Raw genomic sequence first — 15,955 nt, 5'->3', positions numbered from 1 at the left:
GTCTCCGGCCGACAGGGATATCCTCCAGAAGGGCCTTAATGAGACTGATGCATGTTGTCAAAGCCATGGTCTCAAGCTAAATGCTAAAAAATGCATAGTAATCCCCTTTGGAAAAAACAGAGTACCCGCAAACTACCACATAGGAGGTAACCACCTGAAATCTGAAGAAGTAATAAGGGATCTAGGGACCCAAGTAGATAGTCAGCTTTCCTTTGATAACCATGTTGCCAAGGTGGTTAAAAAATCTTTCTGTGTGACCCATCTGATCACGAAAGGGTTCGCATCAAGATCTAAGGATGTAATGGTGCCCCTCAACTCTTCTCTCATCAGACCCATTATTGAGTACAATGCACCAATTGGAATGTACCTGGCTAGACATCTCCAGCAGCTGGAGAGACCACAGAGGTACCTCAATAAGAGGATTACTGGCCTCAAACAGTTGCCCTATGTAGCATGATTGAAAAAACTAAGGCTTTTCTCTGTTGCATACCGCCTTCTCAGAGGCGATCTCTGTCTAACATACAGAGCCATGTCCAACACAGAACTGTTGAACATGCTCCATCTTAGCAAAACTAAATCTACTCGAGCTACACGCTCTAGGGATATAAACCTCAGCACAACAATGAATATAACATGCTGGAGGGATAGATTCCCTTCGCAAAGACTTCCCTTGCTATGGAACAAGGTCCCAATCTACATAAGACAGAGCCCCTCACTATCACTCTTCAAGAGGAACCTTGATGAGTGGATGGGTAACAGAAAGTTCACACCAGGGATCATACCCACAGCTCTACTAAATAGGGGCCAAGGGTACTAGCTGCTAGATCAAGGGCCTAAGAAACTAACCAAAGGGGTGGTGAATACCACACAAAGTGGCTGGGCTAATATATGCCTTTGGGCAGATAGCCCAGTACCTACCTATGAACCTATGAACCTATTCTGCAGTCATCAGATTGCAATAAAATTAATTCAGACAAACAAAGCAGCATAGCATACTTGTGTAATACATCAAGTATCTAGAGCTCTAGAGTTAGGATTCTTGATATTTTGATCATGGCTTATACAGGGATCATAAGACTAAGTTTCTATTCTGACAGGATATGATATTTTAATATTTTATATATCTCTATCACACACACACACACACACACACACACACACACACACACACACACACACACACACACACACACACACACGTGCACACACACAAGCATATCACACATTCATTAACAAAGAGAAAGTGCAATAACACAACTGCATTGTGCATATTTTGATAGAATGAGAGAGAAATATATAGTTATTTGAAACCAGGGAGAAATATCCAAGTAACCGTGAAATGGAATAAATGTTAAAAAGAAGCCTCATCTAGCTGAGACAGGATATCTGCTATCTGAAGTTGACAGTCATTATGACATTTTGAGATGTAGGAACTGATTTTTGTGATAAAAATTATGGAAAGTAGCCACTTCATACCAGTGACCCAGTCTAGCTGCTTGGAAGAAAGAAGTGGTTCATTATACAAAGCATGCAAATTTTCCTATTTTTTTTTTTGTTTTGTTTTTTTTTTCATGTTTTTAAATTGTATAGTGTTTGTGATATTTGTATTTGTTCAGTATACCAAGCACATCATCTAAGTGTTGATCCCTAAATGTTACTTTTCCCAAAGATAACCTCTTTATATCTTGACCTTAGACCATCTACGATTGACCTAATGTTACAAAAGTCATATCTTGAGTGTCAGAAAGCTAAATTATTTTCTTAACTCAAGTTTATTAAGGATAATCTTAACTTTTCAAGTAACCTGTTAGGTGCCGTTGGCATTAATAATATCCACAAACTGCAAAAGGTAATAAAAATGTAATTTGATTGAAAGGATTCTTCATTAACAATTACACAAGTTTTGATCATCTGCTATTTCTTTCAGCTACCAAGCAGGAGATTAGCTTTATTCAACATGATGAATGCTGTAATGGATTTTTAAAAGTAAAATTATTAGGGATAAGGAAGCATGTATGTTTCATAGATTTTTGTGTAAAACAATATTATACTGTAAAATGCAAAATTACCATGTTTTTCAAAGCCAGTGAAAAGCAAACTATGAATATGAACTGAAAAGAATGTCAGAGTACATTTGTTACTGTAAATAGATTTGAAAATGTCTTTACGAACATAGGAAGAAACAATAAAATAATGCACAGAAACTGAAGACGCTTTTAGAAGGCACGTTTTTAAATAAAAGTTAAGTATTTTTATTTTAGAAGCAGCTTGTCATTATTGCAATAAATTTAATGATAAGAGAAATATGAAATGAAAGTAGAAAGTAATATATTCAGTGAAAAGATGGTAGTCTGGAAAGATAACAGGAGACTTTTCAAGAGAGAGAATTAAAACTTACTAGAAACAGAAGTGATATAAAATGACACTCAGGTGTAATTTCCTTTTATTATTTTGCAGAGGCAACCATTTTGAGCTATGATGGAACCATGTTTATGAAGGTACAGATGCCCATCGTAATGCACACAGAAGCCGAAGATGTCTCCTTACGCTTTAGATCTCATCGGGCCTATGGTGTTCTAATGTCTACAACATCTAGAGATTCTGCTGACACACTCCGTCTAGAAATGGATGCAGGGAGAGTGAAACTTACGGTTAATCTAGGTAACTTAATTTGATTAAACGACACTGTTTGCATTGTATTTTTTCTTTGTCATAATTTGATATAATATTCTCAGACAACACCAATATTTTGATTATGCATATCTAGACATTTCTGTAACAATTAATACTCAGCTCAATTTTATATTCAGTTTTCTCAGTAAGATAAAATAACAGTCTTTTAGACTTTAACCACTTTTACATCAGACTTTAACCACTTTTACATCAAAATCAATATGTTTACCTTATCTCTTTTAACTGCTGTGTATGACATTCTAAAACAGTTTTGCTTCATATAAAATTTTAAAGTGATTGCATAACTCTTCGAGAGTTGAAGAAATATATTTGATTATTTTTATGTAATGGCAGCAAGAAAACTAATGGAAACTGTCATGATATCAATTTCACTTATATGGCCTTTAGAAAAACATGTACTGCTATACACATAAACACATGCACACACACTATATATATATATATATATATATATATATATATATATATATATATATATATATATACACACACACACACACACACACACACACACACACACACACACACACACACACACACACACACACATGTGAAGGAGGAAACTATTAAACATATACTCTTATCCTATGGTATCAAAATGTCGCTGCAACTATAACAAAGCCATGCTGATGTGTTTTACTTTATTTTATTTAATTATTTACCATTTAGTAGAACTTCTACAACAATCCATCAGATTTTTAATGAATCCAGCACATAGTAAATATCTAATGATAAAATTCCAAAGCAAAGCTTACACGTTCAACATATTGCTATATAAAATAAAATATTGCAACGCTACACTTTACTATAAGTATACACTAAAACATTCCAAAGGTACTGAAATGCCATGAATCCTTGTCATTTAAAAGTAATAACATAGCTTTGGCTAAGAAATGGTTAAAGTTCTAGAACATCTCAGTAGTACTTTTGGTGATTCTCATTTTCATGTAAATGAGTTTAGAATAAATCAAATTCAAAGTAAAAAGAAATTAATGTGAAATTGCAAGGCCAGCTATTTCTTTCATATTCCAGAATTTTGACTGCGTTATTAGGATGCTATATTGACACAGTGTTGTATTTTTCTCCCTAGGAGAAACACCTCTAAACTTATATTAAGTAGTGTATTTATTATCATCAGGAGGTTAATAGATGTATAAAGTGAATGTTCCATCTTCGTGGTTTATTGCTACTCTTGTGGTACATTGTATGTTTTTTTCAGAATGTAGCGAACAACCCTTCAATGGCCAAGGTCTGCGGCCCTGAGCAAACAGTCAAGTGAACATAGACTGTATAATCTCTTTTTACATTTGAAATGCTTCCCTCCCCCCTAGAGTTTAGAGCAATATGAAAACTGTAACTCTAACGAGAGAATGTTTTATAAAAGCAAATACATAAAAATATTACTTTAAAGATGGTTTACTTTGTAATATAAAACTGTATTAGAAGTAATGGATCTGTTCAATAACGTGGAATACAAATGTTTAGATACATAAGAGTAGTAATACTTTGTATGGAATTAATACACGTCTTTAATTAAACATTTTGTAACTTATTATAAATTCTCAGTATAACCTCTATGCAATTATTGATGCATCAGTACATTTTTACACTTAAATGAAGTACAATAAATAGGTTAACATGATACACAGCATCTATGAAGAAGCCATAGGACCCAAGCAGTCTGCAATTTGTTTTACAAAATTTAACGATTTGCTACAAAAGACAAAGTCCTAGCATAACAGAAGTGTGCATTGATTGTGTCATATGATATTTCTAAGAAATGAAAGGCACAATAGAATTGTGGAAGAAACACAGCATTCATTTTCTTTTTTTTTTTTTTGATGTTTCAAATAAGTTAGCTGAAAAGTAAGGGTGAAATATCTATCCTATTGAAGCATTATGTAAAAAGAGAGGTACATACTTTGGTCTTTGACTGTTTGCAACCACTTTTCTGCTGCGGTTGACAGCACATGACAAACTCTGCTACATGGAAACCAAATCTAGGCTTTGCATCCTCATTTATATTAAGCTTGCTGAATTAGTAGAAGATACATTGGCAAATAACTGTCATACATGTAGTTCCAGTCAAACCTCTACAATTTATTTGCAGTTATTTTAGTTTTCTGAAGCCAAGATAATACAGTCTTCAATTAAAAGTAGACGAGTAATAAATAAGTTAGCCATTACATTATACTGAATACAGGTGCCTCATCATTTAGTACCTAAATGACAATGTTAGACAATGTTTGATGATGTTGTTTTATTAATATTTTTAGTTTCCCTTGAAGTTTTGATTTAATTGCTTTTGATTAAAAAAAAATAAAAAATGTGACAACTTTTAATGCATATTTAACACAACATATTTGTTCTACAAAAGTATTAACTTCTTCAAAATTTTATTTAGGATTGATCTTTAGGGAGGTATAATATCAGACTAATGGAGAGATGCAACTAGATTTCATAGACCTACTTTTTTATGCATTGTTGAGTTAACAGTGACAACTGGTAATTAAATTAAACATCCTAAATTATGAACAGCATTGGGAATTAAATTACCAATAATTTGCAAATAGGCAGATTAAGTGACAGATCACCAATTACTTTACTGCAATCATTATTTTTATCTGTTGCTGAGGGAGCAAGCTATGCTCAAAATGTCTGATTCTTTTCTCGGCTGTGGGACATGCAACTGTGAAGGAATATTTACACAAAACTTTGTCTCTTGACAGTTACTTATTGCTTCACATTTATAGATAGATCTCTAGCCAGAAAGGGTCAAACATTTTTGATGATCACCTTTGTGTGACCTAGATTTGCCACCATGCAGCTCTGTTTGAGGTTGGCCATCTATGAACATAAATTACACATTCATGTTTGTTTTTATTTTATTTTTTGAGTCACAAGATATCCTTGCTTTAAGAACATGCACTTAAACAAAGTGGCCACATATACATGTGTCTGTCCCCGGAACGGTGGAATGTTAATTTACTGGATGTCTGCAGCTGTTACCTTGAAGGATAAATATTCATTTTTCATCTATTTTTTCCCCATCCAGACTGTATCAGGATTAACTGTAATACCAGTAAGTGACAATTCATTTTTTTTGTTTGAAATTGTTAATTATAATTTCTTTTAATAACTAATGGAGCATTTCAAATGTTTCTTTAATGGCTCACTGTCAAACAATGTGCAGAGATATCAGCCACGCTACATGGAGGTGTAACAAATCATTTTATATTTCATGTCATCACTGAAAACATTTGCCTGGCAATTGCCTTTTCAAATGATTATATCTAAGTGATAAGGAACATGAAAGACATATGAATTATGTCTGGTTGCTTACCTCAGAAAACTATTAATAATTTAGGTACTGAATTTTAATGTTGGTGTTTATAGTGTCTGAATAACATCACTGCTCATAGCTTAAGCCAGTGTTTCCAAAGAACCTGCTGCTGGTAGTTGAGATATAGCACCAGCCGCTTTCACATATTGACATACATCACATGTATACACAAATTGACAGACAAAGAGACATACATGTGCACATACACACAGACACACACACACACACGAGCGCGTGCTCGCACACACGCACACATACACGCACACACATACACACACACACACATATGCACACACACGCGCACACGCACACACACACGCACACACACACACACAAAACATTTTTTGTAAACTTTGAACTTCATTTACAATGGACTTGTACTGTTAATTATGTTGTTATATGTCTAGCATCTCTGTTTTATTTCCCCACATATGTTAACACAGAGCAAGAAACAACTATGTGTCCATAACTTGTAAAATCTTAAGAAATATAACACTTTCATACTGAAACTACATTCTTATTTGTTCTTAATATTAATATAATTAATAATAATCTACCGCAAGATATAAGAAATAAGATATGGAGGCAAAAGGAATATTTTCTTAAGTTGCAAAATCTTGTTATTCTCAGACTCCTTTCTTGTATTTTATTGAGGTTTGAAAGCAACTGGATATATATAACTTGTGTCTACAGTATTTCTCTAAATCGTATTTTTGAATACCTTTACTGAAATTAACACCTGCCATTTGTAATTGGGTATTAAACATATTAATCAAATATGACTTTTTACACCCCATTTCATTAAAATGTTTTTGATAGATTTTGGAATCCAGATAGAAATGATCTACTACTATACTCTGTGTGATGATTTTGTGACATTTTTTTAATGCATGCATTCTCTGATAGGTAGGTTTGCCACAATTGCAGAGATATTAAATTCAGGTTAAGGTGTGGACTGTGATTTTATTAACAGTTTTGCATTAGATACATGAATCGACAACATTAAAGCCCAGTAGATGACCTTTCCATGTACATTCAGATGCATAACAGTGTAATGCTGCTGTTTCTTTATATTCACTAAGTACAACGTGCTGGTATTGTGCAAAGACACAAGAGATTCAGAATAACATTACAATGAAATGACATTTTAAAGTAGCTCCTTAATTGTGATTTTACAATTACTCCCCTTTCTCCTTAAAAGAAGGAAGAGGCTTATTATATCAGTTCTTATGACTGAATGGCTAATAAAGTTCAACTTTATTTAAGGTATTCCAGAAAAAATTATTTTGATATTCAGAAAGTAATCCCTTCTTCACAGTGATTAACGAAGTAGTATAGCTTTGCTGCTGCAATCTTTACTAAGCTAAGATGCTGCAGTTGTCCAACAGACATATTAAAAGTGAAACGAAAATGCCTGAACACTTAAAAAAACATTATATATTTCTCCAGTGCTAATATATTGTTTAGGGTAAAATAAGTTATCAGTGACAGAGGAAATTATTATATGTTTTGCTTTTTACCATCTTTGTCAACTCATTAAGAAATTTTATATCTCATTTTATGTATCTTTTTATTCATTTAACGTATGCATTTATTTTTGTTTTATTTTGCATTTGTGCAAATATGTAACATGTAACATGTAAAGGTGTTACTTTGTGATGCATTAAATATTTATATACCTGCTCAGTTCAGTTCAGAGTCTACACACACACTGTTTCTTTTATGCCCAGTCTGACATTTAAGACAAATTTTGTACAAGCTGTCTGTTTATAAACATGACAATGGAGTGTGGGAGGAAACCAGGAAGAAGAAGAGACCTAACAAAATGTAATATGAACTGGAGAAATGCATGCAGAGTCTACACAAAAGAGACGAACTAAAGAAACCATGTGCCGAGAGGCTGCATTGCTATCAACTGTTACTTTGCCACCGCACAGTAGGCAAGATTCAGAAAGATTCTGTTTGCCCAAACTAATTGTCTAATGAGGGTTCAAAAACATGGTAAAGCTGTGTAGAGAATCACCTCAAATATTGCCCAATCAGACCTGACCTCGCTACTGTTTCCTTACCAGCTCGCATGCTGTGTTAGCATAGGGATTACCATAACATGAACACACACACACACACACACACACACACACACACACACACACACACACACACACACACACACACACACACACACACACACACACACACACACACACACACACACACACACACACACACACAGACAGACACACACGCACATTCATACACACACACGCACACACACACACACACACACACACACACACACACACACACACACACACACACACACACATACATACACACACACACACACACGCACACACACACACACACACTAGCACACAGACGTGGATCAGCTATGTTTTCCTGTAGTTGCAGTATGAGCTACAGAGGGTCCCATTCAGATGAATGGGTGTAACAAAATAACTGAAGAGAGTGGTTAATTTGCCTCCTCCATATCAGAGGAATAGCATTGTAAAGAATAAGTTGACAAAGTGACTAGTCAAATGTTCTGAGACTATGTGTGGAAGAGTACATGGTTAATTAGCATTAGTCACTCTTGAACATTTGCTTGTGGCTTTCCCAACACTGCCCTCTTTCTGTGTCCACCACCAGCAGACAAATGTAGCAGGAGAGGGGTCTCTGAATCAGATAGGGTTACTATGATGGAGAAGCCTTCTAAGTGAAGGCTTTTGTGTAATGATAAATCATTCCTGAATTCCAGAGGATGTTATCTTTCATTTTTGAATGTATAGACACAAGACAGCATTCTACCTATCTCTCTATCTATCTATCCATCTATCTATCTATCTATCTATCTATCTATCTATCTATCTGTCTGTCTGTCTGTCTATCTCTCTATCTATCTATATCTTTTGGTACTCAGAAATAATTATACATTTGACAATGTTTTAACTTTCCTGTTCAGGCACAATCATGTTTTCAAAAGTTAGACTTTATTACTTTGTTACTTTGCTGATATTTTCTCTGCCTAGTTTAACTCAGCATGTTTAATGAGCATAGAAACATAAGACAATACACTGAAACTTTTGCATTTCTGATATAGGATCCAGCCAATGTCTTCATCTGGATCTCAATGTGATATTTCACAAATGTTTGGCGCTGTTGTATTATACTGAAATGCTGCATATTTTATATGTTTATATGCTATCATGACAGTACAAAGAGGTCATATATTGGAAAAACATGGTTAGGCATATTCAACAAAAAAGGTTACACAGCAAAACTTCACTAACCACATAATGCTTTAGACTGACATCTGAGTGGCACTGACTGGATAATTTAGCTTTATCTTCATGTAGGTATGAAAGTGCACTTAAGAGAACACAGTATTTAAAGCTTTTCTTTCTTGTTCTTGGCTGTCTGCTGGCAAGAGGATATATTAAAAATAGTGTGAATATCATATTACAGAAGTAGTTTTCAGATGCATTATGCAAGTATGTTTGAGTGTACATTTATATGTGTTTGTGTGCATTTGTGTATGTGTGTGCGTGTGCGAGTGGGTGTGTGTACGTGTGTGCGACTGTGCGTGTGTGCATGTGTGTGCGTGCGTGTGTGTGTGTGTGTGTGTGTGTGTGTGTGTGTGTGTGTGTGTGTGTGTGAACTGTTTGGACATGCAGATGTATAGAAATTGAAGTTTGGTAGCCTTTAGCGATTACATTGCCCCTTACACTGCAATTAATTGCTTTTATTTTTTCATTTCTGCCAACCTTAAAGGCCACAACATTTTTTTTATTTTTTTGTATCTTACAGTTTAGTGCTAAATTGCCTTATTTCTCAGCCTCACCTCTTTCACAGAAGTCATTCTGTCTTCATCCTGCTCTTCCACTACACTCCACATGCACTCCAGCCTAAACAGCATTTCTTTTTAAAGGATTCTGTAAATCTCATCAGAAAAAACGATAAAGGGTTCTCCTAATTTGAGATGTGCATTCTATTTATTAATAGAAATTCTATCTTATTTGAATATGAGCAAAGTAAATCTCACCCATATGTTGCACATGATGAATTTGACCTTAGCTCTGGATTGAGTTCTTTTTATAATAACTAACAAAATATGTCTCATACATCTATGTAAAAAAAAAGGTCACCCTGTAGCACTTCTATTACCTCTTCATCCTCCTAACTGTGGAATTACCTTGAACCCACCATGTTATTATTCAATGTTCTACTTGATTTTTGTAAAAGTTTATAAACTAGTCTGTCTCATTTGTCTCATACTGGAAAATATGGCTTATGTGACACAGTTTAGCTTTATTCTTCAAGCAGACAACATTATTTTTGATAATATTGAAGACTAAAACATCATTGTGTCCTTGGAAATATTAAATGTGGCAATAAAATGGCTGGAGGGCTCAAATGGCTTCCTCCGCATGGAGAACACATTGTTACAAAGTTGGGTTAAACTATGTCTACATCATTACAACAGTGATGTAGGGTTCTGTAAGGCTTGATTATGATGTTTTTATTTTTGAATGTCAATGAATTTTAATAATAGCTTATATCTCAGTGATTAGGAGATATCCTTCCTCTTTACCTAGAGGAAAACAGTTTTTGCACTTACTTTCCTCACTTGTTTAGAGAAAGACAGCTCTTATACTCACTTTCCTCACCTGTCTAGAGGAAAGTAGTTTTTTATTCAGGCATTTCCAAGGGTCAGCTCCCAGTGTTCTCTCCTGTCTATCTGATGAAACTGGGTATCTTGGGGCAATGTAGCAATTGCCTCATGTACACAGACAACCCTCTCCTCCTACCACCCAACACCACAACCTGTGAGAGATGCACTTATCTAGCCAAATTGCAGGTAAAGCTCTCTCCAACCAAGACTGAACTTGACAGTCAAGAGGAGAAGGTAAACACTTGCACCACACCACACTCATCACATAGTCCCACTAAACCTACACCATCAAAATCCACACATAGAAACACAAAAACATTTGCAGAGGCTCTCAGTAATAATCTGCTCAAGCAACAGCGACCTCCACAGCAGAAATGCAAGCAACCTCCACCCCAACACAACCCAAATGACACAGAACACAGACTCAGTGGGCCAATAAACCACAGCCCATAAGGCAAAACAACATACACAACACATTTCTCATAGGTGAATCTATAGTCAGGCATACTGATGCCCACTCACCAGGCTAAACAAGGAGAAGGTTACTGTCAGCTGCCTGTTGGGATGCAGGACCTGCCACATAACCCACGCACTCCGGTCACTCCACAACAAGTACAAATATGACTCTGTCATGTTGGTGTGAACGACCTGAGACATACCTCCCTGGACTACATGAAAAGAGACATGGAAGAGATCTCTGATCTTGTAGCCCAGGCAGGCATGACCCTAGCCCTGAATAGCATCCTGCTGTCACCCAGAATGGTACTGCAGTTCAAGGACAAAATGATTGACTTCAACAACTGGCTAAGCTTCTGTTGTCATTCTAAGGGGATCCAGTATCTGTCTGCCTGGGATCACATGCCTGCCTGGGATCACATAGGTTCATAGGTTCATACTAGGCTATCTGCCCTAGGGCATTTATAAGCCTAGCCAGAGTGTGTTTGGCTTTCACCACCCATTTTAAATGAATTTTGCTATGCCCTTTTTCGAGGTTAGTATACTGTGCCTCTGTCTAACAGTGACACAGAAGTGATACCCGGGGTAAACCTACAATCTCCCATCCACTCATCAAGATTCCTCTTGAAGAGAGTCAATGAGGGACTCTGCCTAACCTGGACTGGGATTTTAATCCAGAGTGAAGGGAGCCTCTGGGTTATGAATCTGTCCCTCCAGCATGTCCTATTTATTTCAGTGCTGAGGTTCAAGTCTCTCGAGCGCGTAGCTCGATGGGATTTGGATTTTCTGAGGAGCAGCATGTCCATTAATTCTGGGTTGGACATGAATTTATACGTCAGGCACAGATCGCCTCTGTGCAGGTGGTATGCCACTGAGTAGAGTTGGAGTTTCTTGGAGTCAACAAACCATGATGCTTTGCCAGAGATGGCCTGCACTTGTTGCCCCTGGGATTCTGGATACTTGCTAAGGGTCTTGCCACCCCTGTAGTGCCTTTTTTAGACAAAGTTCACATGACAAATTCACCACCGTAACAGGAACAGGTAAGCAAAAACTGAGGGGAATGCTACTCAATGCTAGAAATCTAAATCTCCAAATGCACTCACTCGAGGCCCTCCTTAAAATGGAGAATATCGATATTTGTGCAGTGAGTGAGACATGGTTCAAGGCTCTAGAGAGCACCCCCTGCATTACCAGGCTATAACTCATACCACACCTTTTGGCCATCTAACCTGGACCAGAACACCAAAGGTGGAGGTGTGTCCATATTCATTAAGGATATCCACACCTCCAGGCTAGTTGTGCAGCATAATGCATCCGAGGTTATCCAAGTGCAACTAACTCTGGCAAAACTGCAATCCAAATTGTAGCTTGCTACAGATCCCCCACCATGCCCCAGGATTCCCACTCCTCTTTTCTTGATATACTGGAAAATATTAGGGTTCAACCAAACACCCTAATGATGGGCAATTTCAACTACCCCACCATTAACTGGGAAAACTACTCATGTACCAACTCCTTCACTCAACGCTTTATGGAATTCATAAATTCCAATGCCCTGGATCAACTTATCCACACCCCCAACAGGGACAACAGTATCCTAGATATAGCCATTACCACCTGAAGTCAACTCCTCATTGGTCAGATCCGACCATAAGCTAATCACCCTAGATATCTGCATCCCGCCCCCACCCACCATTAAAGAATCCATGGTAAAAAAATTCCCAAAGCCAACTTCATGCTTCTTAAGACAGAAGTGGTGAACTTAGTGACACCCATGCAGATGGACAATACAAATGCACTCTATAAGCATTTACATGAGTGCATGGATCGTGCTACCCCAAACAGAACTAAGATGCTCTCCTCCAAAAAAGGAAGCCAATCTGGTGGTCCCTTGACAAAAACAAACTCTACAACAGAAGGAAGAAACTGTTGCAAAAGAGAGTAAAATCCCATGAGTGGAGGAGCTCCCTGGTCAGCTTCAGTAAGAAGTTGAGATCCCTTATTAGATCCTCCAAAGCTAGCTGTGAAAACAAAATCACCACTGATTCTAAGGGCAACCACAAAGCATTCTATAGCAATGTCAAGAATCTCAGTGGCAACACACAAATCTCTCTGAGTTACAGCACAACGACCTGAAAATAACAGAACCAACTGATATTGCCAACATCCTGGCAGATAGGTTCAGTGCTAACTTTACCTCCCGCTCACCCCTAAAGGGCCCATATATATATATATATATATATATATATATATATATATATATATACATGAAGAATGCAGAGTCCCTGTAATCACATCTATGCAGGTAAAAGCTGCACGCTCTAAAACAAAAACACAGCATCCATGGGACCGGACAACATCCCAGGCTGTGTTTTACATGAACTTCAGAACGAACTGGCTCCCCACCTAAGCACCATGTTCAATCATAGTTTCACGTCAGGCTTTGTGCCCACTGAATGGTGCAGAGCAACAGTTATCCCACTCAACAATGGGGGAGCCACCACTGATCCTGGGAACTATCGCCCTATTAGCCTGACGAGCCTAGTCTGCAAGGCCATGGAATGTATCATCATGGAACTCATGAACAAAGACATTGGTAACCTCCAAACTCTGGACCCCACCCAGTTCAGGTTTGTGAAAGGCAGATCATGCCTTCTGTAGCTGACTGACTTCTTTGAGGCAGTCACCAAAGCTGTAGACAAGGGTAAGGTGGTTCACACAGCCTATCTTGACCTCGCCAAGGCTTTCAACACCATCCCCCATTCTGGAATTATAGCTAAACTCACTAAATTAGCTACAAATCCCTATGTCACAAGATGGGTTGCCAACTGGCTCACTGACAGAACCCACACTGTAAAAGTTGCAGACTCCAAATCTGACTTCAAACCAGTGACAAGTGGAGTACCACAGGGTTCAGTCCTGGGACCTCTCCTGTTTGGTATCTACTTCAATGAAGTACAGGCTAACACAGAAGGCCTCTGGCTAATGAAGTTTGCAGAAGACTGCAAACTAGGAGCCACAGTTGAGTCCCCAAATGATGTGGACATCCTACAGAAGGGCCTCACTGAGACAGATGCCTGGTGTCAGAGGCATGGCCTCAAGCTCAATGCCAAAAAGTGCATTATCATCTCCTTTGGTAAAAACTCTGTACTCATTAACTACCACATAAACGGTAGTCTACTTGATGCTTAATGTGTGATGAGACCTTGGGACCCAGGTGGACAGTAGTCTCTCCTTTGATAATCACATTACCACAGTAGTCAGGAAATCCTTCTATGTGGCACACCTCATCACAAAAGGGTTCTCATCCAGAAAAAAAGTGGTCATTGTTCCCCTCTACTCAGCACTCATTAGACCCATTATACAGTACAACGCCCCTTTTGGAATGTACCTCACAAGACATCTGCAGCAGCTGAAAAGGCCACAGAAGTTCCTCACAAAGAGGATTACTGGCCTCAAGCAGATGCCCTACACTGACAGTCTCAAAAAACTCCAGCTTTAATCTGTAGCATATCGCCTACTCTGGGGAGATCTCTGCTAAGATATAAAGGTATGTTAAACCCAGAGCTGTTGGACATGCGACTGCTAAAGAAATCCCAATCCCTCCGAGCTACATGCTCTAGGGACATAAACATTGTCACCACAATAACAGGATGTGCTGAAGGGACAGATTCCTGTCCCAGAGACTTCCCATACTCTGGAACAAGCTATCCATCTATGTCAAGCAAAGTTCCTCATTAGCACTCTTCAAGAAAAATCTTGATGAGTGGATGGGAAATAGTAAATACACCCTGGGAATCACTTCTGTGGCTCTGATCAACAGGGGCACAGGAAATTAACTTTCTTGGGTGGCTTAAGCCAGGGAACCTTGTTAGCTAGGCTTAGTTAGGCCCTTGGGCCGATAGCCTAGTAAAACCAACAGTTTCCAAAGCCAAGAACAAGAACAATCCACGACCAAGCAGGCAGCCAAATAATCCTCCACTTTATTATGATACGTAAAACAAACTTCTCACTTTAGACAAAACAGTAAATCAAGCGCTTTCGCCTGATAAATATCAGGCTTTATCAAGACAAAATATATAATGGATGTGCTCACGTTTAAATACTGTTAACAATAAAAACCTTAATTGGATCATGGCAATTATACAACTAATGGACGCTTTTTAAAGTGCTAGTGCTTCAAATACAACTGTACAATCACTATTACTGAACTGTTGAATGCGCGTATTTGCGCTAGAACAAGGAAATTAAACTGTAAAATAATAAATCAGCAAACTTTGAATTAAATCAACCTACACTTTGTATAAGTCAACTTATACTGAATGAAACAGAAGAAATATATAAATTGTGCACTTCTGCAACTTGTAAACAAAACGATCTGTCAGAGTCTTCTAAACAAAAAACAGGCAGAATTGTTTAAAACATCTCCGCAAACCTGCTCAGCAGGACGAATGTCTTAAAATTCGTAAACCTCTTTAAAATACAATAAAAATCATTGGATAATGGTTGTACAAACTTTGTGTATAAAAAAAACATAAAATTCAACATATAATGATGTACACAAAATATTTGTAAAAAATGAATTACCATGAATAAATCAAAAAATATGTGTATGAACTGTCAGGAATGCAAAAATTGAGTAAACAAATGAGCGTCTTTACTTTAATAATAAATAGCTAATCTTACAAAAAATATAATTTTAACAAATATGCCACGAAAAACTTAATTAATTGACAAGGAAAATAGCCTAGTACCTACCTATGAACCTATGAACCTATATTAATTTACTG

The 15,955-nt window shown here is 37.2% G+C and overlaps 1 protein-coding gene across 14 annotated transcripts in view; it reads left to right on the top strand.

Moving 5' to 3' along the window:
• NRXN1 (neurexin 1) overlaps positions 1-15,955 on the top strand; it is a 4,168,553-nt gene that overhangs the window by 2,233,381 nt on the left and 1,919,217 nt on the right. For 9 of the 14 annotated variants that reach the window (XM_044054788.1, XM_044054802.1, XM_044054907.1 and 6 more), the window contains 2 exons: positions 2,458-2,661; positions 5,750-5,776. In XM_044054788.1, coding sequence (XP_043910723.1) covers positions 2,458-2,661; positions 5,750-5,776 — 231 coding nt within the window. The remainder of the gene's footprint in view (positions 1-2,457; positions 2,662-5,749; positions 5,777-15,955) is intronic. The other 5 variants (XM_044054867.1, XM_044054861.1, XM_044054853.1 and 2 more) reach the window with 1 other exon arrangement.

The sequence above is a fragment of the Protopterus annectens genome, chromosome 1.part2 (assembly GCF_019279795.1).
Source record: "Protopterus annectens isolate FY-2018-M chromosome 1.part2, PAN1.0, whole genome shotgun sequence".
Classification (NCBI taxonomy): Eukaryota; Metazoa; Chordata; order Ceratodontiformes; family Protopteridae; genus Protopterus; species Protopterus annectens.
This window is presented reverse-complemented; position numbering and strand designations above follow the sequence as displayed.